General features: G+C 37.7%; 1 protein-coding gene across 3 annotated transcripts in view; it reads right to left on the bottom strand.

Annotated features, from left to right (window-relative positions):
* The window catches only part of CCDC25 (coiled-coil domain containing 25), a 63,506-nt gene that overhangs the window by 34,442 nt on the left and 6,397 nt on the right, over positions 1-22,667 (bottom strand). The window contains exons 2-4 of one of the 3 annotated variants that reach the window (XM_037813205.1): positions 20,714-20,761; positions 16,299-16,338; positions 2,532-2,583 (exon numbers count right to left, since the gene is read on the bottom strand). In XM_037813205.1, the coding sequence (XP_037669133.1) occupies positions 2,532-2,583; positions 16,299-16,338; positions 20,714-20,761 (140 nt within the window). Of the gene's footprint in view, positions 1-2,531; positions 2,584-16,298; positions 16,339-20,673; positions 20,762-22,667 lie in introns of all 3 variants that reach the window. The other 2 variants (XM_037813206.1, XM_037813207.1) reach the window with 2 other exon arrangements.

Genomic DNA, 22,667 nt, shown 5'->3' on the forward strand with positions numbered 1-22,667 from the left:
AGCAGCTCCGCCTGCTGGGGAGATGGCCGCAAGACTGGGCTTCTCAGCTCGGCTCCGTGCTGTGTGCTTGGCCAGGGCAGGAGCAGCCCCGCCCGCTGGGGTGACGGCTATGAGGCTGGGCCCCTCTGCTCGGCTCTGTGCTGCGCGCTTGGTCCCGGGCAGGAGCAGCCCCGCCCACTGGGGTGAAGGCCGCGAGGCTGGGCCTCTCGGCTCGGCTCTGTGCTGCGTGCTCGGCCCCGGGCAGGAGCAGCCCTGCCCGCTGGGGTGATGGCCGCGAGGCTGGGTTTCTCCCCTTTGTTTCCCTGGACCCAAGACAATCTGCAGTGGGTGTGGGAAGGGGTATCCTCCACCCCAGACACCGAGGCATTAGTCCAGACCGCTCCTGTCTTACCTGCAGCTGTTCCCGGGCTTCTCTCTTTAAAAAAAAAAAAAAAAAAACGCCAGCCCAGCGTCTCCCCCCACTGCAGCGTGGCCGATGGATCAGCCTACTCACTCACTCGTTTCAGAATGCAGACTCCTATTTTCACCAAACGCACGTTCCCTGTGGCTTTAGCAGAACTTGTCCGGCTGGTGCTACTTTGGAAGTGGTGTTCTGGGTCCTTTCTGGTTTTTTATCTAGTGTTTTCCACGGAGGTGTTTTTTTCTCTGTCTCACCTAGTCGCCATCTTAGGTTCCTCCCAGCGATTTAGTATTATATAGCAATGGATAGATACAGAAATAATTATTGATATGTATATTACCTAGCTCTGTTTGCTGAGGGCCTAGAACCAATGATACCCCAGTAGCAACGAGCATACCCAGCACCAAGATCTTGGTTTCTAAATACCATTCACCAACAGAAATGGCTGATCCTAGAACTAGGGCAGGGAATAGCATCATGTAGTGCCAAGAAAGTAAGGAAGCGCTCAAAACACAAAAGGGTAGGGCAAGTCAAAGGAACATAGGAGCCAAAGTGAAGGAGCTCCCAATGGTGAAAGCTGGAACAACCTGAGCAACAAAATAATGTAGTACTGGATTATAACCCAAAGTATAAAGTAAGTATTTGAATCCATACTGATACAAATAAATGACCACTTACTAATATTGGGTCTTATAGGGTAATCTAGAGTCAAAGTACAAGGATTTCATATGAATAAGTATAAACAAATAAATGGGGGAGAGGAGACAAATTTTTCTTACAGAATTCCAAACAGCACATATATATATATACTTGCCTCTTCAGGAAGCTGAGTTTAATTCCACCTCTCTCCCTCTGGAGTAGGGGCTGGACTTAATGATTTGCTTCCAAATAACAGATTATGAAAAGGAAGGGGAAAAGCAATTTTACACTGTAAAAACCTGGCAAACACTAACTTGGCCTGGTGATCAAGCTTGACATCATTAGTTGTAGGTCATGTTGATGCATATACCCTCTGAGATGATGTAAGGTCACTTCTCTTCTGGTATTCCCCTCCCCACTCTGCACCCCCCAAAAGAAAAAAATATATAGAGAGAGAGAGAAAGAGAGAGAGAGTGAGAGAGAGAGAGAAGGAGTCTAATCATGAGTAAAAGAGCAGACAAACCCAAATTGAGGGACATTCTACAAAATACCTGATGAGTACTTGTCAAAACTATCAGGGTCATAAAAAACAAGAAAATACTGAGAAACTGTCACAGGCCAGAGGAGACTCAGGAGCCACAATGACTAAATGTAAAGTGGTGGTCTGGATGGGATCCTAGAAAAGAAAGACAACGCAAATGGAAAAACTGGTGAAATCCAAATAAAATCTGGATTTTGGTTCATGGTAACACACCAGTGTTGGTTCCTTAGTTTTGAAAGATATACCATAGTAATATAAGAGGTTAACAATAGGGGAAACTGGGTGAAGGGTATAATGGGGACCTCTGTACTATCTTTGTGACTTTTCTGTAGATCTAAAATTATTCCAAAATTAAGTTTTTATATATAGAAGATTACACATAACAACTACATATACCCTATGAATTGACTGTATAAAATATATACATATGAATAAAGACAGATTGGGAAAATATTGGAGTATTGTATTACTATAGAACATTAAATCTTTTTTTTTTCTTTTATTATTATAATGCTGTTTTAAAATTCTAAGTTTTAAACCTTCCAAAAAGGTCCTTGATAACTGGCAACATCTGTCTAACAATGAGGCAGGAGAATCACATGAGCCTAAGAAAAAAGAACTAAGGCATAATCTCCAATGGAGAAGATAAGAAATTCAGTAACATTAACTGAAACGAAAGAGAGAAGCAGAGGTGACAGACAACATACTAAACCAACAGAATAAAGCAGGGTTTCTAAGCCGGGAAATGTGTACCATGTCCCCTTCCAAGTATCAGAAATTATCCAGAATGCCCCTTAGTGAATTTCTGGGTCATGTGGAGGACATCTCTCTTTACTTAGACTTTTGTACATACTTATTTTTAAAAGCAATTTAATTACAAAAGGATAAAGAACATGATATGATGCTCAGCACTAAAGAAAAAGTCGCGAATCTATGTTTAAATCCAGTTACCTTATGTAATCGAAGGTATACATGAGCCGAAGAGAGTTTGTCCACATGAAACCTACAAAGAATGAAAACCACTTTTAGCAAGAGATATAAGACAACCATTTCTTAGGCCACTTGCCTTTAAAGCAATCCAATCCAAAAACTATTCATTCAGTGCCCACCATGTGCTAAGCACCATGGGGAGTATAAAACAAAGTTGTCCACCTCCAAAAGGCTCACTAACAATATGGAAAGGTAAAAAAACACAGTTATGAAGCTGTTTGTGATTAAGTGCCAAGATGAGTTGCCAATGTAAGTAGTAGAAACAAATGTAAAATGCCCTGAGAAGGGTGATTTTTCAAGTGACAAAGAGCTAGCAGTGACCAAAGGCTTTCTGCAAGAACTGAGATTTGACTGAAGCATGGGACTTAAAAGAAAAAGGGAAAGGAATTTCAGGTAGAGAAAGGAATGATAGGAGCCATACAGACTGCAATGCTGCAAGCCTAGGAGATCACTCCCAGGACCACTGACAGAAATACATTAAAGTCTGGAAGGGCACCCAGTTTTAGAAAAAGATGAGAGGTTCTTTTGGGATTTATCTTGAGTTTAAAGTGATGGCAAAACAATCCAAAGAGAAAGTCAAGCAAGGAGTTAAGAGTTATGGAAAGGAGGAAGAGAAATAAAACAAAATAAAGTTTCAGTGGCTGAGAGATTTCAAATGGAGTCAAGAGGACAGACATTCTGGAGGTTATTCTTATGCGTTATATAGATATCCCTTTTTAGTTTTTAGAGTGTTAGAAGAGCTAGAAGAAAATACCTGAAACTGTTGAAATGCAACCCTGTAGCCTTGATTCTTGAAGATGACTTACACTTCAAGATTCTTGAAGATAGCTTACACTGTGTGACTCTGTGATTGTGAAAACCTTGTGGCTCACACTCCCTTTATCCAGTGTATGGACAGAAGAGAAGAATGGGGACAAAAAGTAAACAAATAATAGGGAGGGATGGGGGAAATGGGATGTTTTGGGTGTTCTTTTTTTTTTTTTTTTTTTTTTTATTAAATTCAGTTTTATTGAAATACATTCACACACCATACAATCATCCATGATATACAATCCACTGTCCACAGTATGATAACATAGTTACGCATTCATCACAACAATCTATCTCTGAACATTTTCCTTACATCAGAAAGAACCAGAGCAAGAATAAAAAATAAAAGTGAAAAAAAACACCCAAATCATCCCTCCATCCCACCCCATTTGTCCTTTAGTTTTTATCCCCATTCCTCCACTCATCCATACACTAGATAAAGGGGGTGTGATCCACAAGGTCTTCACAATCACACTGTCACCCCTTGTAATCTACATTATTATATAATTGTCTTCAGGAGTCCAGACTGCTGGGTTGGAGTTTGGTAGTTTCAGGTATTTACTTCTAGCTATTCCAATACATTAAAGCCTAAGAGGTGTCATCTATATAGTGCATAAGAATGTCCACCAGAGTGACCTCTTGACTCCATTTGGAATCTCTCAGCCACTGAAACTATTTCGTCTCATTCTGCATCCCCCTTTTGGTCAAGAAGATACTCTCAGTCCCACGACACCGGGTCCACATTCATCCCCGGGAGTCATACTCTGCGTTGCCAGGGAGATTTACACCCCTGGGAGTTGGGTCCCACGTAGGGGGGAGGGCAGCGAGTTCACCTGTCGAGATGGCTCAGTTAGAGAGAGAGAGGGCCACATCTGAGCAACAAAGAGGTACTCAAGGAGAGACTCTTAGGCACCATTACATACAACTTTAGACTCTCCTTTGTGGTAATGAGCTTCATAAGGGCAAGTCCCATGCTCGAGGGCTCAGCACATCCAACCGCCAGTCCCAATGTTTCTGACAACATACGCTAGGGGATCAGCATCTCAAAGTTTAGAGATAGGCCTTACAATTCAGGGACAGAGTTAACTGCTGTAAGAGGTTACAATCTAGGGACTATTACAATTATTGTGTCCACGTTAGGCTATGTTCTAAGATTCAATTCTGAGTTTACACATTGTAGTTAGTCCATATTGGTGAGGCATCATCCCTCTCACCATGTTTTCTCCAACACTTTAACTCCTATATATATATTTTCCTACAATTTTATAGAGTTATATTCACACACCATACATTTATCCACAGTGTACAATCAGTTGTTCATGGTATCATCATAAAGTTGTACATTTATCACCACAATCAGCATTTGAACATACTGATTACTACAAGAAAAATTGTTTTTTTTTTTTTGTTTTTTTTTAGCAATAAGAAAAAATGATATAAAGAAAAATAACATGTCATACAATACAATATACTACTAAGGACAGCAAATAACACCACTACCAAGAATCCCATATTACTCCCCTATATCCCCTTCTCATATACATTTAGCATTGGCGTATTGCCTTTGTTACATTTAATGGAGGTATATTACAATGTTACTGTTGACCATAGACTCCAGTTTGCTTTGATTATGTTTTTTCCTGAATACCATCCCTTTTTAAATTTCTACATGGTTGACATTCATTTGCTTTCCCACATGCAAAAACATTTTTATATTTGTATATTTAGTAACAGTCATTGGCCACTCCAGTTTTTGCCAAGTTATACAGTCCCAGTCTTTATCATCTATCTTTACCTCTGGTGTCATACATTCTCCTATCCCACCTCTTTCAGCTTTACTCACAGACATCTTTGTTCAGTGTACTTACAATATTGTGCTACCATCACACAGTATTATGCTATCTATTCCTGGATCTATGCAATCAATCCTAAACATTCTGTAGTCCTTCAGCATCAAATGGCTGATCTCTGCCCTCTTACTATCTCCTGGTCGCCTGTGTTGTCAGCTTTTAACTCCCAAAGTCTGTTCATTAATGTCTGTTCATATTAGTGAGACCATACAGAATCTGTCCTTTTCTTTCTGGCTAACTTCACTCAACATAATGTCCTCAGGGTTCACCCACGTTATTACATGATCCATGTCTTTGTTCTGTCTTAGAGCTGCATAATATTCCATCATGTGTATATACCACAGTTTGTTTATCCACTCGTCCTTTGATGGACATTTGGGCTGTTTCCATCTCTTGGCAATTGTGAATAATGCTGCAGTAAACATTGGTTTACAAATGTCTGTTTGTGTCTTAAGTTTCAGTTCCTCTGAGTATATACCCAGCAATGGAATAGCTGGGTCATATGGCAAATCTATATTTAGCTTCCTGAGGAACCGCCATACTGTCTTCCAGAGTGGTTGCACCATTCTACATTCCCACCAACAATGTATAAGTGTGCCTCTTTCTCCACATCCTCTCCAGCACTTGTCATTTTCTGTTTTTTGGATAATGGCCATTCTGGTAGGTGTGAGATGATATCTCATTGTGGTTTTGATTTGCATTTCCTTAATAGCCAGTGAAGTTGAGCATTTTTTCATATGTTTTTGAGCCATTTGTATTTCCTCTTCAGAAAAATGTCTGTTCATGTCTTTTGCCCATTTTTTAATTGGATTGTTTGTCTTTCTGTTATTGAGATGCAGGATTCCTTTATATATTCGGGATATTAAACCCTTATCTGATAATGCGGTCTCCAAATATCTCCCATTGTGTAGGTTGCCTTTTTACTTTTATGACAAAGTCCTTTGATGTACCAAAATGTTTAATTTTGAGGAGATCCCATTTGTCTATTTGTTCTTTGGTTGCTCGTGCCTTGGGTGTGAGGTCTAAGAAACCACCTCCTTTCACAAGATCTTTAAGATATTGCCCTACATTTTCTTCTAAGAGTTTTATGGTCTTGGTGCTAATGTTTAGGTCTTTGATCCACTTTGAGTTAATTTTGGTATAAGGTGTGAGATGGACATCCTCTTTCATTCTTTTGGAACTGGATATCCAGTTCTCCAAACACCATTTATTGAACAGGCTGCTCTTTCCCAGTTGCTTCGGCTTCACTGCCTTATCAAAGATCAGTTGTCCATAGAGGTAAGGGTCTACTTCTGAACACTCAATTCGATTCCATTGATCAATATATCCGTCCTTATGCCAGTACCATGCTGTTTTGAGCACTGTAGCTTTGTAATATGCTTGAAAGTCAGGTAGTGTGAGACCTCCCACTTCATTCCTCTTTCTCAAGACATTTTTGGCTATTCGGGGCACCTTACCTTTCCAAATAAATTTAGTTATTGGTTTTTCTATTTCTGTAAAGTAAGTTGTTGGGATTTGAATTGGTATTGCATTGAATCTGTAAATCAGTTTAGGTAAAATTGCCATCTTAACTATATTTAGTCTTCCAATCCATGAACATGGTATGTTCTTCCATTTTTTCAGGTCTTGTTCAATTTCTTTTAGCAGTTTCTTATAGTTTTCTATGTAAAGGTCTTTTGTGTCCTTGGTTAAGTTTATTCCTAAATACTTGACTCTTTTGGTTGCTATTGTAAATGGGATTTTTTTCTTGATTTCCTCCTCTTGTTGCACATTACTTGTGTATGGGAACACTACAGATTTTTGCGTGTTGATCTTGTAGCCTGCTACTTTGCTGTATTCATTGACTAGTTCTAGTAGCTTTGCTGTAGATTTTTCTGGATTTCCTACATACAGAATCATGTCATCTGCAAATAGTGAAAGTCTTACTTCTTCCTCTCCAATCTGGATGCCTTTTATTTTTTTCTTGCCTAATTGCTCTAGCTAGAACTTCCAGTACAATGTTGAATAACAATGGTGATAGTGGGCATCCCTGTCTTGTTCCTGATCTTAGAAGAAAAGCTTTCAGTCTCTCCCCATTGAGTGTGATGTTAGCTGTGGGTTTTTCATATATTGCCTTTATCATATTGAAAAAGTTCCCTTCTATTCCTATCCTTTGAAGTGTTTTCATCATGAAAGGATGTTGAATTTTGTCAAATGCCTTCTCTGCATCAATTGAGATGATCATGTGGTTCTTCTGCTTTGATTTATTGATGTGGTGTATTACATTAATTGATTTTCTTGTGTTGAACCAGCCTTGCATACCTGGAATAAATCCCACCTGATCGTGGTGTATAATTCTTTTAATGTGCTGCTGGATTCGATTTGCGAGTATTTTGTTGAGGATTTTTGCGTCTATATTCATTAAAGAAATTGGTCTATAATTTTCTTTTTTTGTAGTATCTTTGCCTGGTTTTGGTATTAGGGTGATGATGGCTTCATAGAAAGAGTTAGGTAGCTTTCCCTCTTCTTCAATTTCTTTGAAGACATTGAGCAGGATTGGTACTAATTTGTTCTTTAATGCTTGGTAGAATTCACATGTGAAACCATCTGGTCCTGGGCTTTTCCTTTTTGGGAGCTTTTTGATGACTGACTCAATCTCTTTACTTGTGATTGGTTTGTTGAGGTCATCTATTTCTTCTTGAGTTAATGTTGGTTGTTTATGCTTTTCTAGGAAGTTGTCCATTTCATCTAAGTTGTCTAGTTTATTAGCATATAGTTGCTCATAGTATCTTCTCATTATCTCCTTAATTTCTGCAGGGTCGGTAGTTATATTTCCTTCCCCATTTCTGATTGCATTTATTTGCATCTGCTCTCTCTTTTTTTTGTTAGCTTAGCCAGTGGTCCATCGATTTTATTGATTTTCTCAAAGAACCAACTTCTGGTTTTGTTGATTCTCTCTTGTTTTCCTGTTCTCAATTGCATTTATTTCTGCTCTAATCTTTGTTATTTCTTCCCTTCTGCTTGCTTTGGGGTGAGTTTGCTGTTCTTTCTCTAATTCCTCCAGGTGAGCAGCTAACTCTTCAATTTTTGCTCTCTCTTCTAATATAGGCATTTAGGGCAATAAATTTTCCTCTCAGCACCGCCTTTGCTGCATCCCATAAGTTTTGATAAGTTGTGTTTTCATTGTCATTTGCCTCGAGGTATTTACTAATTTCTCTTGTAATTTCTTCCTTTACCCACTGGTTTTCTAAGAGGGTGTTGTTTAGTCTCCGTATGTTTGTGAATTTTATGACCTTCTGCCTTTTATTTATTTCCAACTTCATTCCATCGTGGTCTGAGAAAGTGTTTTGTATAATATCAATATTTTTAAATTTGTTGAGACTTGCTTTGTGACCCAACATGTGGTCTATCCTAGAGAATGTTCCATGAGCACTTGAGAAAAACGTGTATCCTGCTGTTGTTGGATGTAGTGTTCTATAAATGTCTGTCAAATCTAGTTCATTTATCATACAATTCAACATCTCTGTTTCTTTAGTGATCCTCTGTCTAGATGTTCTATCCATTGATGAGAGTGGTGTATTGAAGTCTCCAACTATTATTGTAGAGGTATCTATTTCTCCTTTCAATGATTGCAGTGTTTGGCTCATGAATTTTGGGGCATTCTGGTTTGGTGCATAAATATTTATGACTGTTATGTTTTCTTGATGAATTGACCCTTTTATCAATATATAGTGTCCTTCTTTGTCTCTTTTAATTGTTTTGCTTTTGAAGTCTAAGTTGTCTGATATTAATATAGCTACTCCCGCTTTTTTCTGGTTGTTGTTTGCATGAAATATCTTTCTCCAACCTTTCACTTTCAGTCTATGTTTGTCCTTGTGTCTAAAGTGAGTTTCTTGTAGACAGCATATAGATGGGTCCTGTTTTTTAATCCATTCTGCCAGTCTGTGTCTTTTTATTGGGGAGTTTAATCCATTTACATTTAGTGTTATTACTGTAAGGGCAGTATTTTCTACTAACATTTTGTTTTTTGGAATTTATATGTCATATCTTATTTTTTCCTTTCCTGATAATCTTCATTTCTGCACTCTTCTCCAACTCTCTCTCTCCTGTCTTTTCCTATCAGCCTGTAGCACTCCCTTTAGTATTTCTTGTAGTGCCGGTCTCTTATTCACAAACTCTCTCAGTGTCTGTTTGTCTGAAAATGTTTTAATCTCTCCCTCATTTTTGAAGGAAAGTTTTGCTGGATATAGAATTCTTGGTTGGCAGTTTTTCTCTTTCAGTATCTTAAATATATCATGCCACTGTCTTCTTGCCTCCATGGTTTCTGCAGAGAAATCTGTACATAGTCTTATTGACTTTCCCTTGTACGTGATGGATTGCTTTTCTCTTGCTGCTTTCAGTATCCTCTCTTTGTCTTTGACATTGGACAATCTGACCAGTAAGTGTCTTGGAGTAGGTCTATTGGGATCTATTCTATTTGGGGTACGTTGTACTTCTTGAATCTCTAATTTTCTGTCTTTTATAAGAGTTGGGAAATTTTCAGTGAATATGTCTTCTATTACTCTTTCTGCCCCTTTTCCCCTCTCTTCTCCTTCTGGGATACCCATAACACGTATATTTGTGCGTTTCATGTTGTCACTCAGCTCCCTAAGACCCTGCTCATATTTTTCCATTTTTTTCACCATCTGTTCTTTTTTGTGTATGAATTCTAAGGACCTGTCTTCCAGTTCACTGATCCTTTCTTCTGCCTGTTCAAATCTACTGTTGTGTCCCTGCATTGTGTTTTTCATATCCTCCATTGTGGCCTTCATTCCCATGACTTCTGCCATTTGTTTTTTTAAGTTTATGAATTCTTCTCTATGTTCAGCCAGTGTCTTCTTTATATCCTTCAGCTCTTTTGCTATATCTTCCTTCATTTCATCAAATTTATTTAGCATTAGTTGCCTCCACTCCTGTGTGTCAGCTGAGCTATTAGTTTGTTCCTTTGGCTGGTCCATGTTTTCGTGTTTCCTGGTATGGCTTGTTATCTTAAGTTGTCTAGGTATCTGATTCTCTTGATTAGTTTATTTTGGAGCTTGTTTTCTGTTTTTTACCTAGTGGTTTTCTTGTTGGTTGGCTTTGTTTTCTGGCCTCTGTTATTCAGTTCAACTTATTCTAGACCTCTTAGGTTCTATTTAGTTGATCAGAATTTTTCCCCTCTTGTTTTTTCTGTTTCTTGCTCTGCCTCTATGTAACCTTTTTGTGAGTGGGTCTCCTCAGATATGGTCCACCCTAGTCAGATTTTCCCAGTCTAGTGAGGCCCAGGTCTCATTGGGAGGGTATGGAGTTTTCCTGAGAATGAGACCCTCCTATGAGGCCTTTAGAATTGGTGCTTTTCCTCTCCTGTCCAGCAGGTGGCGCTGGCCAGCCCGCAGCTCCCCCATCAGTGTAAGGAGGTATGGAGCCTTTAGTTCCCCTGGTGTCTCTGATCCTGTCAGGGGCGTGGCTGACTGAAGCTGGAATCTGAACTCCAGTCCTTGGGGTCTGAATTCCCAGAAGGAGGACTGCCAGTTGAGCTGGGCCTCCCTCCACTCTCCCAGTCCTCAGAATTCCAGTTGTCTCTCAGGGGCAGTATTCCCTTCTCCTCTCTCCTCTTTGGGGCCTCTCCAGGTAGATTCCTTGGTCAGCCTGAGTTGCCAATTAAAGACAAGGCTGGAGGCCTTCAGTAGTGAATACGGAACTCAAAGACACTGTGGGTACTCTGTCTCCCCTCAAGCCCAGCCTAGTCCCTCAACCTGGGCTTTCCGATAGAAAATAACCACATATATTACTTTTAGATTTAAAAAAAAAAAAAAAAGTAGAAAAGAAATCAAGAAAAAGAAAAAAGGAAAAAAAAAAAAGAGTCTCTTTTAAATGTCTTTCCCCAGCCTGGAAGTTTTGTCAGTGTCAGAATAGAGCATTTAAAGATATGCTTTGGGCTATTGTCTGATAATTACTCTCCAACTGCTTCAGTTCCACCCCTGCCGGGGGCTATTGAAATGCAAAAAGATAAGGGATCAGTGAGAAGCCAGAAAGGACAAAATGTAAGGGAAAAAAAAAAATGGCTTTTTTGGAGTCTGGGAATGGGTGCCCGCTTTTACGTGCCCCCACTTCTTGGAGCCCAGCCCTTCTTTAGCACTCCAGCTCCCAAAGTTAGTTAATTAATTTGTTAATTAATTCTGCAGTTGAGGCTGGGTTGAGCCTCCCTTCTTGCCCTCAGCAGATTGCTGTTTTTTGGTTTTTTTTTTCCCCCCCTTTCAGGGAGCTGGCAGCAAGACAGTCTGTGAGGTCTGGGTGGGGAGGGGCGTCAGACCCCTGGTCCAGGGAACTTACAGTGTTCGCTGCGATCTCAGCTTTTCCTCCAATTCCAAACTTGTGTCCAATGTGTGACTGGTTACTGGAGACCCCGAAAACACTGTTTCATATAGTTCTTAGGTAATTGCCAGCTGCTCTAGGGGAGAGACGAAATTCTGCTCCTCACCACTCCGCCATCTTCTGGGTGTTCTTTTTTACTTTAATTTTTCTTCTTTTTTTCTTTGCAGTAATGAAAATGTTCAAAAATTGACTGCGGTGATGAATACACAATTATACAATGGTACTGTGAACAACTGTACACTTTGGATGATTGTATGGTTATGTGAATATATCTCAATGAAGTTGAATTTAAAAAAAAGTTAGGTCATGACTTAAAAAAATGACACTCAGCAAGGCACATCATAAAACAGGTCAGACCAATAATAAATCCAGCCCTTAATTCTGACAATGATATTAATATAGGTCTGGTGGTGAGCATGGTTACTATCCTTTATGACACAGCTTTGAAACATTCAGAATACCCCCACTCCTGAATATTCCAACTTTAATTTTCATTAAGGTTCTATCATGCACCAATTTAACTAAATCTTTTTGAATTTACTTCCTTTTACATCCAACATTTTAGGATGTTAAATTGTTTTTACAATTCACGGAATGAAACTGACTCTGTCTCTTTCCAACAATCACAGATGCCCCCAGAGTCCTAGCATCAAGCAACAGACAAGCTGTTGCATGTTTGTCATTTTGTGATTCTGTTGACTTTAGTCATATCTCTTTTGTCTTTACCTTTACAGACTGATGAATTTTCAGCAAAACTCTAAGGAGGCACCATCACATCCCTTTATATATTTTTCTATAGATATTTTCTTAGCATTAATGTATCTTCAGAAGTGTATATGATCATGCACTCACACATAATACAAGATTCTATGTACTATGTACTATGTCTAAAGATTAGACAGTGTGATTCTATCTAAAGGTTAACATTATCCTGTTTCTAATGCCCTCTTTAAAGAGGTTAAGCAACTTGCTATTTACTTCGGATACAGGAAAATATCAGGCATTTTTGGCAGTCTGTAATGACTCCAGGATTCTATTCTTACTCATTACCCATAGTCAGAAATGGACATAATTTCAGATTGATTTATCTTTCCCCAAGTGGTTCACTTACTTATTTGTATATCCATGTGAGAGATATCTGCTGATTATCACCTTCAGCTTGGCATTTTCCACTCAGAAAATTTCAGACATTTTTGGCAAATTCAGAAATCACATATCTCACTCTCTTTCAGGATCTTCAGAAGAGCACTGCAACACCCCACTACTAACCAAGCTCAACTGAGAAGCAACCACTCCCATTTGAACTTTTGATTTACTTGCCTTAAGCTGATTTTCTACTTACAACTCTTCCACACATACCACAGTGGCTGAATTGTATTCTGATTTTTCTTATAAGTCTCTGATATGAAATTTTGTCAAAAGAAATACCCAAATAATTCAATATATTTAATGAATACATAAGTAGTCAAAGTTCCAAGACACACATAAGAATATCATTCCTGACATACATCAACTTCAGGCTCATAGGTACACCTTTAGAAAGGGCAGGGGTAATGGATGGAATGGGGCTTTAGATGGGGAAAAAAGATCCAGTTCTGTAAACTATCTTGAGCAAGTTCCTTAAAAAACAATCTCCTAAAACCCCCTAAAATGCTTACTGAAAGCTTAAATTATGCTCACTACTTCCCTAGTTCTCTCTTGTGCTCAGCCCTTATATTTCTCTTCCTGCTTAATCACAATTATCCTTTACTGAATGCAGAGACTAGAAACTTCAATAAACGAGCACCAATTACCTGAGTATTCAGAGATGCAAAACCCAAGAAGCTGGATCATTTAATTTGTTGAAGTAGGGTTCACAGAAATACTACTCAAGGAGTTTTGACGCAGTAGATGGACACTATTTCTACTTTCCTCCATTTAAAGATAAATTTAGTTCCATTTCCACTTAATGCTAGGAAATTCTTTTGCTTAAAGGAGCCTCGGGAGCTTTTCTGGGATAAACTCTGAGTTTACCTGATTCACTGACTAGTGTGCATCAGTGAACCATTAAAAATCTCCTGGATTCCTCACCACCACAATCAATCTCACAACATTTTCACTACACAAAAAAGAAAGAAATAAAGAGGGAGAGGGAGAGAAAGAGAGAGGGGGGGAGGGGAGAGGGAAAAGGAGAGGGAAGGGGAAGGGGAAGGGTGGGGGAGGGGGAGAGGGAAGGAAGGGAGGGAGGAAGGAAGGAAAGGAAAGGAAAAAAATCTTCCCTGAATGTAGATAAACTCCTGAATCATTCTTAGCATGCTCATGAATGTTTCCAAGATTGACAGTGTATGAACTGAAACTGGTCTTGATGATTTGAAACTATTTCTAACTTACAGTGACTCTTCTGGTTCACATGAGGCCTAGAATAGTGTTTCAAGGCTTTCACTTTCAACAATATTCATTAATTTAAAGACTGTTGGAGTGTCAAAATGTGTGTTTAGGACTTAATGAAATGAAAACCCCAAGTCATAATACATTGTGTATGGGTTGTAAATTTGAAATTTCTCTTCAACTTATTTATTTTTAATGTCAGATAAAAGGCTGTGGTAAACTGACTTTCATGATACATCCAAATATGTAACTTTTATTATACAGGTATTTATTCATACCTCAGTTTTATGTTGAAAACGTACAGCAGGTAAATATAATAACAGGTGCAGTCATTCTTATCTCCCTTGAGAGTCTACTTTTGGGTTTCAAGGACAACTAAAAATAATCCAATTGAGGATGACAAGTGCTTGAAATGAAGAAAATCAGAATGCAATTATTATAAGGAAATGCCCAGTGAGGATCATTTCTGGTAGGCAGAGCCCTAGTAAATTAGTAAGCCAACAAACTGAATACCTACTGTGTGCCAGGATCGATGCTAGACAGTAGGAATACAGTAATCAACAAAACAGATGGATGAGTGTCCCATGGCGCTTCCTAGTTTAGGGTCCTAGGAAGGTAGACATCATGCAGTCTAGAAGATCTCAACAGCACAAACTGTCCACTTGAGGTAAGGGGGCACTAAGTAGTGTCTACCTTAATGAGATATTTGAGTTCAGAAGATGGGCCCCTATGCTGGGATGGAAGGGAGGTGGGTGGGGAGAAGGGTGGATAAAAAATGCCTTATAAATTCCTCATGTTTCCGACGCCTTGAGATTACTGGGGTGTGGAATTTCGAGAGGACAGATGGACAGAAGAGTATTTCTACTCGGTAAATTAACTACGCCATTCATAATGGAGTAGGCTGGAACAAGAGAGGCAGCACCCTTCAGAGAATCCCTGCAGAGAGGCCTGGGAATTCTGAGCATAGCCCACATCTAGTGGTAGCTTAAATTATCCTCTGTGTAACATTTCCCCTGTTAAATGCTCAATGCTATATATCTTATTGAAAATTCAAAAATCTCTTCTAAAAAGTGGCAGCCCAAACTCTGTTATCACTTTAAGGACATAGGTGAAGGGTCTGGGCCCATACTTGAAATCAAGAGAGAACAGCAACAACAGCCTGAGGGAAGTAAGAAATGACCTGCAGCCAAAAGTAGCAGCCTCGAGGAAGCAAGAAGCAGTGATTTAGCACTACAGCTGTTGGGAGGCCAGTAACAACCAGAGCAGATCTGTTCAGTTTCTCTTAGCCTTAGTTTCCTCATTTGAAAAATGGGCATAATATCAGTACCTATTTCAAAGGGTTGTTATAAAGATTAAATGTATTAATGCAGGTGAACACGTAACAGTATTTGGCATACAGTTAAGCGCTCAATAATGGTCGCTATTACTATCATATTAAAGCAAATAAGATCTGTGTGCTTATCTTCAGGGATACCATTTGGTAGAAGGCCTTATGAGTTGGGGAGATGATATCCTAATCCATAGGTAGGACAAGGCTTCAGGAGAGAGACATCACTAGGGTCAGAGTGGATGGTGGAAGCTGAAGATAGAAAAAAGAAAGCAAATTGAATCAGAGAGTGTTACAAAGAAGAAAAAGGAAGTATCAAGAGTTCACGCACACCTAAGAGGTCCCGGAACTGAGTGGTAGAAAAAGTCCACATGATATTCTAAAAGTTAGAAAAGGAAAACTCAGTTAAAATGAAGGTTTTTTGTGTGTTTTTTGTTGTTTGGACTGCATTTTATGAGCAACAGAATAAATTTAATAATAATATATTTTAAAATTTTCCATAAATCATTTTTAACAGGGAGGGGGGTAGAAGCTGGATCAAGACAGGGCTAAACTCATTAGAGAGTTTAGAAGACAAATAAAGGAAACCAGTATATGCTTCCTTTAAAGCTTGATCTGGTCAAATGCGGCAATTATTCCATCTACATGGATGCTGTGTCTATTTCCTTCACTGCTTCTTATTAAACATTCATCCATTCACTCAAGAGCGCTCTGAATATGCAGTGGTCTCAATAACTTACTACGAGGAAACAAACAGGCGGTACAGGAAAGTCTGTTCTGGAAGCCTTTGCTTAGTCTAACTCTAAGACATCATTCCCAATTTACATGGTAATTAGAAATGAAGGGAGCTAGCAGTTAGCTATTTACCCATGAATGTCCATAACCAAAAATACAAAGCATCCGTTCTAGCCTTAATCATAGGAGTCAGGTGGCTGGCTAAGTCCCCCAGACTCAGAAAGTAAATGTTGATCCACAGAAAACAGTACCGAAATTGTTACTTACCAAATATCTTCAGGCCAGCCATACTTTATTAGATCTTCATCTATAGTGAGATACAAGAGAACAAAGAAATGGTTTAAAAAAAAAAAAGGTTAAATGAAGATATGCCACAAATTATAATAAGCGGCGAAAGGGAGGAATAGCAACTTCTTCCACAACATTTTTTCCTCCCTTAATGAAGAAAGATTGATTCAAAGACTTTGATTCTTGAAAATAGATCAAAAAAAAAAAAAAATACTTTTTACAAGTGGACAATAATAAACTTTATTTCCAACCTAAAGCTCAACAGTATTTCCATTTGAATATAATGAAACTAACACTGACAAATCAGACCATCTGAGAAGTCAGATGATGTCTTAGAAAAATCGATTCACTATAATACTTACACGTTAAAATGGTTTTGCCATAAGTTCAAAACCATGGATTGATTTTACTTATTTAAAAAAAAAAAATCTTGACTATGAAATTATAGAAAATTAGGGAACAAAACAAACACCAGAAGTATAAAAATCACCTAAACTTCTCTTACATATGGAAATAAAACACCAGAACAGCTAAAAGAGTTAAACGTAGTTGTCTCTGCAGAGTGGAATGTGGGCATTGTGAGGGATGGGCTGGGGAACTGATGTTTTTTACTAAAAGCCTTCTATTACTATTTGACTTTTACAACTATGTATTTGTTAAGATAAAAATAAATAAAATTTAAAAACATTCTTTGGAAACAATAACCACCTAACCCCATCATAGGGATAAACTTCTCTGCTGTTAACACTTAGATTGTTTCTCATTATGCATGCTTCAATAATTTTTTTTTAATAAAGATGTCCATATTTCTGATAATTTCCTTAAAGTATATTTCTAAAAGTTGAAGTATTAGTTCAAAATGTATCAATATCACTTCAAAAAGGTCATAATACATACCTCTAAAAGCCATATTAATAACTAATTTTGTTTAATACCAAAATATTAAAGTATTATTAAAACACTAATTTAAAAACAGTAAGGTAACCAAAAAGATTTGTACATAATGATTTAAAATGTACTCAAGAAAATATTATCTACCTATCCTGAAGTTGGTGTTTACTGTACAGTAAAACAAAATGATGATAAATCTTATATGAGGGCACTCTTAGCAATTGTAGACACCGTAAGTTTTCTGAAGGGCTTTCCACTAGCTTAAGTGGAAGTTGAGCAAAGAGCTAACAGACAGTAAGAAAAGGTAAAGGGAAATTTAAAAACCTCTCTCACTAACATAGAATAATTAGAGTAAGCAAATTCAGAATCAAAAACTATAATATAGGTTGCTGGGGGGGGGCTAGGAAAAGGGGAGTTAATGTTCAAATCATACCGAGTTTCTATTTGAGGTGATGGAAAAATTTTGGCAATGGATGGTGGTGATGGTAACACAACATTGTGAACATAATTACCACTGAATAAAATATTTGAATGTGGTTAAAAATGGAAATTTTAGGTTGTATATATGTAACTAGAGTGAAATTAAAAAAAAAAAATAGGGCTATACAACACAAACAGGGAACCCTATTGTAAGCCACTTACTATAATAGTACAATAAGAATAATATTCCTTCATCAATTCTAAAAAATGTACTGCACGAATGTCAGATGTTAAAAATAGGGTGGTATATGGGAATTTTTCTGCATGATTTTTCTGTAAACTTCTAAAAACCTCTTGTCCTTAGGTAATAATCAGCTCCCTGATGACACCTACTGGCTAACAAAAAGAAAAACAGACTTGAAAGTATATAAGTGAAAATAAGACATAAAATTTAAAAATCACTTATTTTCTATCCAGTCCTTATATCTAATAAAGCGCAATGTGCTAGTAGTGCTAGAGAACAGCTTTAAAACATGTAATGCCCTTTATTACAAGATAGACTAGGAAAAGTTGACATCCCCAAATTTCACTAAGGGTTCCTGAGGAAAAAAAGTGTAATATATATCTTTTCTATATATATTTTAATAACAGCAAAATTCCACTCCAGAGGCTCTAGCTATAATTTAAATTTACATCTGTAGATATAAATTCTGTATCTAGATTTAAAGGGTTTCACAAACTAGCCCATCCTAGCCCACTCTGCCATGAAGCCTTCTCAGCGCTCACTAATCACATTTACTCTCTCTTGCCCACTGCTACTTCTACAGCACTTGCTATTAATATTTTTACTTCACTTTGCCTGTACTCATTTTTTTGCATACCTCCCCCTGTATACTGTGAAAGAACAGACTAAATATTCTTTGGATACCTCACAGAGGCTGGCATACGGCCTTACACAGATAAACCCCCAGCAAACAGTAAACTAAAATAGAAGGCAAAAAACACATGGTGGGAATGTCATTGGTACAACTTCTTAGGTCAGCACCACTGCTAGCCCATTTGCGTGAATTAGAATTAAGGCAGCCCTACTTCAAGACACTTCATTGGCAAATGCCAAAAAATCATTGTTAAGAAATATATAAGCCCCACCCCCAGAGTTGTACAATGCAAAACCTGTACAACCATCATCCCTCTGCTTTAGGTGCTTCTCACCAATCTAAGGTTTGAGTTTCTATCCTTCATGTGGTAGAAAAAGGAGATTTTGGGCAGATTTGATTTCATATCTACAGTAGATGACTATGACGCCTTACTGTTCAATGTTTGACATATGGAGAGAGCCTCCCCTCCTCAGCTACATCAGAAGGATGCTATGAGAATAAATGAAAATCACTTAAGACAATTTATGGATTACTAGGAGAAATATAAAACAAGTATTAAGATACCGCAGACTTATTAAGTCACCTCCAGAGTAGATGAAATATAAATTCATTATAAGGAAAAACTGTTTAAAAATGAAGAGTTGTTTCATTGTTTTTTGCCCTTGGCTAGAATAAACTTGCTCATACTGATTCTGTTTCATGGCAACCAGGGTTACAAAAGGGTCTAAGTTGCTTATACGGATCTGATTTACAGTATAACTGCTGTAATTGCTCTTTTACATCTTTTCACTTTTGGCCTTATTTCATTACTGTCAAGTGTCTCAATGAAAAGTGTTACATTTGCCTGTTTTAAAGGCACTTAAAGCTCAAGTTCAAAGGTTGTCAATTTCAAATTGCACCTAGAACAGACACTGATGGTTTGAGTAAGAAAGAAAAAAAAAAAAAAAGCAATACCTGGAGATCAAAGAATAACTACAGTGAATTAGCCAGCTCTCAGCCTACAGGGACTAGACTACTAAAGACTACTAAAGTAGTCTTCCCATGTGAAGGGGAAGGAGGATCTGGGGAGCTAAAGAACTACAGTGATCACTAACTACCATTTACTGGATACCCACTTTACCTTTACACAGGTTCTTCAATTTAACCTTTACAACCCTGCAAGGTAGACACTGTCCCATGATCCCCTTTTCTTACATCTAAGAAATCTTAGGTTCAAGCAGTTAACTATAGCTAGTTCACTAAAGAGCTGCGTTTATCCCAGATTGCCCTGACTTCAAATTATGCCTTTTCCAAAACATTTCATTAGTCCTATGAAAAGAGCAGCTATGTTTTCCAAGCTTGAAAAAGAGTACTTGTGTCATTTTCTCCAAGTTCCCCTATCGCAGTTCTTTTCTCACCCACCTCAATATCACATACTCCAAAGGACAGTGCTATAAACTCAATGCTCTCTCGATCACTGAGAAAGCTAAACTTCACTTTGGTTTCCCTTCTCATCCATGCAGTTAAGAAGGCTATCCCCTAAAGCAGTGTTCTGTTTTTGTAATTTTAGGTTTAAATTCATTAGTAGTCAAAAAATTAATTTAGCAGGTGGAGACTAGATTTTTTTTTTAATGAAACAGAACAAAATAGAAAATATAGGACATAGCCTATAGCACATTTTTTGTAAATTTTTGTTTTAGTTATATCATATGTACACCAAGATATAGTGTATTTCATACTGAGGCTAGTGATCAACAAAGTCTGAAAAAACATTGCACTAAATTGTAGTATTTCATGGCTCAGAGCCATTTTCAGACTCAAAAAACCCAACAGATATTTTCCACTAATCATACATGTGGTAAAAATGCACAGAAAATTAACTCAAAGTGAAAAACCTCAGAGGATTTTTATTTCATCTAAATTAGCACAGGTTAACCTCTGATTCATGTCAGCCTAAATCAAGTGATACTATAAAACGCTCTAAAAGTTCCTAATCAGCAACAGATGGTCCAATTAGTTCAAACAGTATTTGATACAACTAAATTCTAGGAAATTTAAAACTCTTGTCAATCCTTTGAGTTCCTTATAGTGGTTTTTGATCTGTTTCTTAAAGGCTGCTTTATCAAAGTAGCTAGTTGAAACTCGAACCCAACAAACCATGGGGAGAAAAGACAATTAACACTTACCTGATGGAAATTTCAAAACCAAATGCTTTTGAGAACTTACTTTCATATTTATCCTTTCCCATGTAAACAGTGTAAGCAGATGAATTAACTAAGACAAAAAAAAACAAACACAAAAACAATTAGATAACTTCATCACCAACAAAACTGTTTCATGGGGAAAACAAGTGACAAATGCTTTGATAAGGGGTTGGCAAACTGTGGCCCATGAGCCAAATACAGCCTGCCATCTGTTTTTGTAGTCCTCAAGCTAAGATTTTTTTTTTTTCCATTTTTAAATGTTTGAGTGGTGGGGGTGGGGGATGCTATAGAGACTGTATGTGGCTCACAAAACCTAAAATATTTACTATCTGGTCCTTTTCAGAAAAAGTTTGACCCTTATAAATGCCTGCTTTCCTACTTTCTAAAGAATATGGTTCAACACAATTCTCAGTTCAGTCCTATACTTTTGCCTTCTTAAAAAGAGACCAAAAACAAAAAAAAAAATCCTTACATACCTCAACCACTAAAAAATAGGTTCCTACAGTCAAGTTTCATATTGCCTAATTTTATTTAGCTGATATTAGTTTCATTCCAGGTCTGCTGCAAATTATAATGGGCTCCCTATCCTATTCAGAGAAACCACGACCCTCAAATTTTATCTAAATCAGTGACTCTGAACCCAGATTATACATAAGAATCAACAAATTATGCTCTGAGTCCACCTTAAAACAACTAAATCCAAAACTCTGGGAAAATGGGGGTGGGGGGGTGGGCAGTTGTGTTTTCTAAAAGCTCCCCAAGTGATTCCAATGTTTTTTCTAAAAGCGCCCCAAGTGATTGGAAACCACTATACTACATCAAATTGAATGTTCTGGGTATACCTTATTTTAGGAAGGACATTTGCTTTTCTGAGGTAGTATATTTTAATATGGGCACCCTCAATCTGGAATCAAACAAAAAGTTTTCTATTGAAATCACAACTGGCTGCTGGACTTAAAAGCTAGTCTCCCAAACTACCAGACCTCAACCGGACATAAACTACTAAATTAACAGTTGCTGGGCCCTCAGTCTACAAAACTTGATAACAGGTGCAGGGTAGGGCTGGGCAGTCTGCTGTAGCTCCAGAACATGGAACTAACACATATGAGTGGAGTTCTGAAGGCCAGGGAGCAGCACTCTTGCATACATAAAGGTCTGCCATCATTCTTAAATTAGGGATGCCTTTACTTTCAGTAGTAAGAAGCTCCTTTATATCATCAGCTCTAGTTGCCTCTTTTCAATAGGGAAAACTCCCAAATCCTTCAGTGAGCAGTTATGATAACAGTCATAATTATTTGCAAGTAGTTAAAAGCGAAACTTAAGAGAATGTATGCATTGACTAGTTGGGCAGAAATGCTTGTCCATAATTGAATATTATGTTAGCTTGAAAAGGCCTTAGTATGACATCTAGCAAATGCCAGAAACGTGGGGGAAAAAACTAATAAGTATTTCAGATTCTCTCTGCACAGTCTTGCAAATTTTATATGTATACCCTTTTGAACCTACAATGGCATCACTGGGAGTAAATCCTACAGAAAGTCTCCACCAATCAGTGATATTTTTTCTATAACCTAAATACCCATTAATACAAACTGGTTAAATATATTATAGAATATCCATAAATCAAATGCCATGAACCCACTAAAAAAAGTGTAGCTGAAAAAATTAAGTACCAGAAAAGTATTTTTGTATATCTATATACAGTTAAGACTCAATTTGTGAAAAGCAAATGTATAATTGTATATACATATGTTTACATACACACATTTTCCCTAAACCCATGTAAGGGTATAACCTGTTAACAATCCAATCCTTTGATAAGTGCTTACAAAACGTAAAGATAGCTTTTTATTTTTGTAAGCAGAATAAAAACAATTTTTTAAATAATTGAAATAGGGAGGATTGTGAGAAGATGGAGGAGTAGAAAGCTCCAGGAATCAGTCCCTTTACCAAAATAATCATTGAACTGGCAAGAA

Source organism: Choloepus didactylus, chromosome 20 (genome assembly GCF_015220235.1).
Source record: "Choloepus didactylus isolate mChoDid1 chromosome 20, mChoDid1.pri, whole genome shotgun sequence".
NCBI lineage: Eukaryota > Metazoa > Chordata > Mammalia > Pilosa > Megalonychidae > Choloepus > Choloepus didactylus.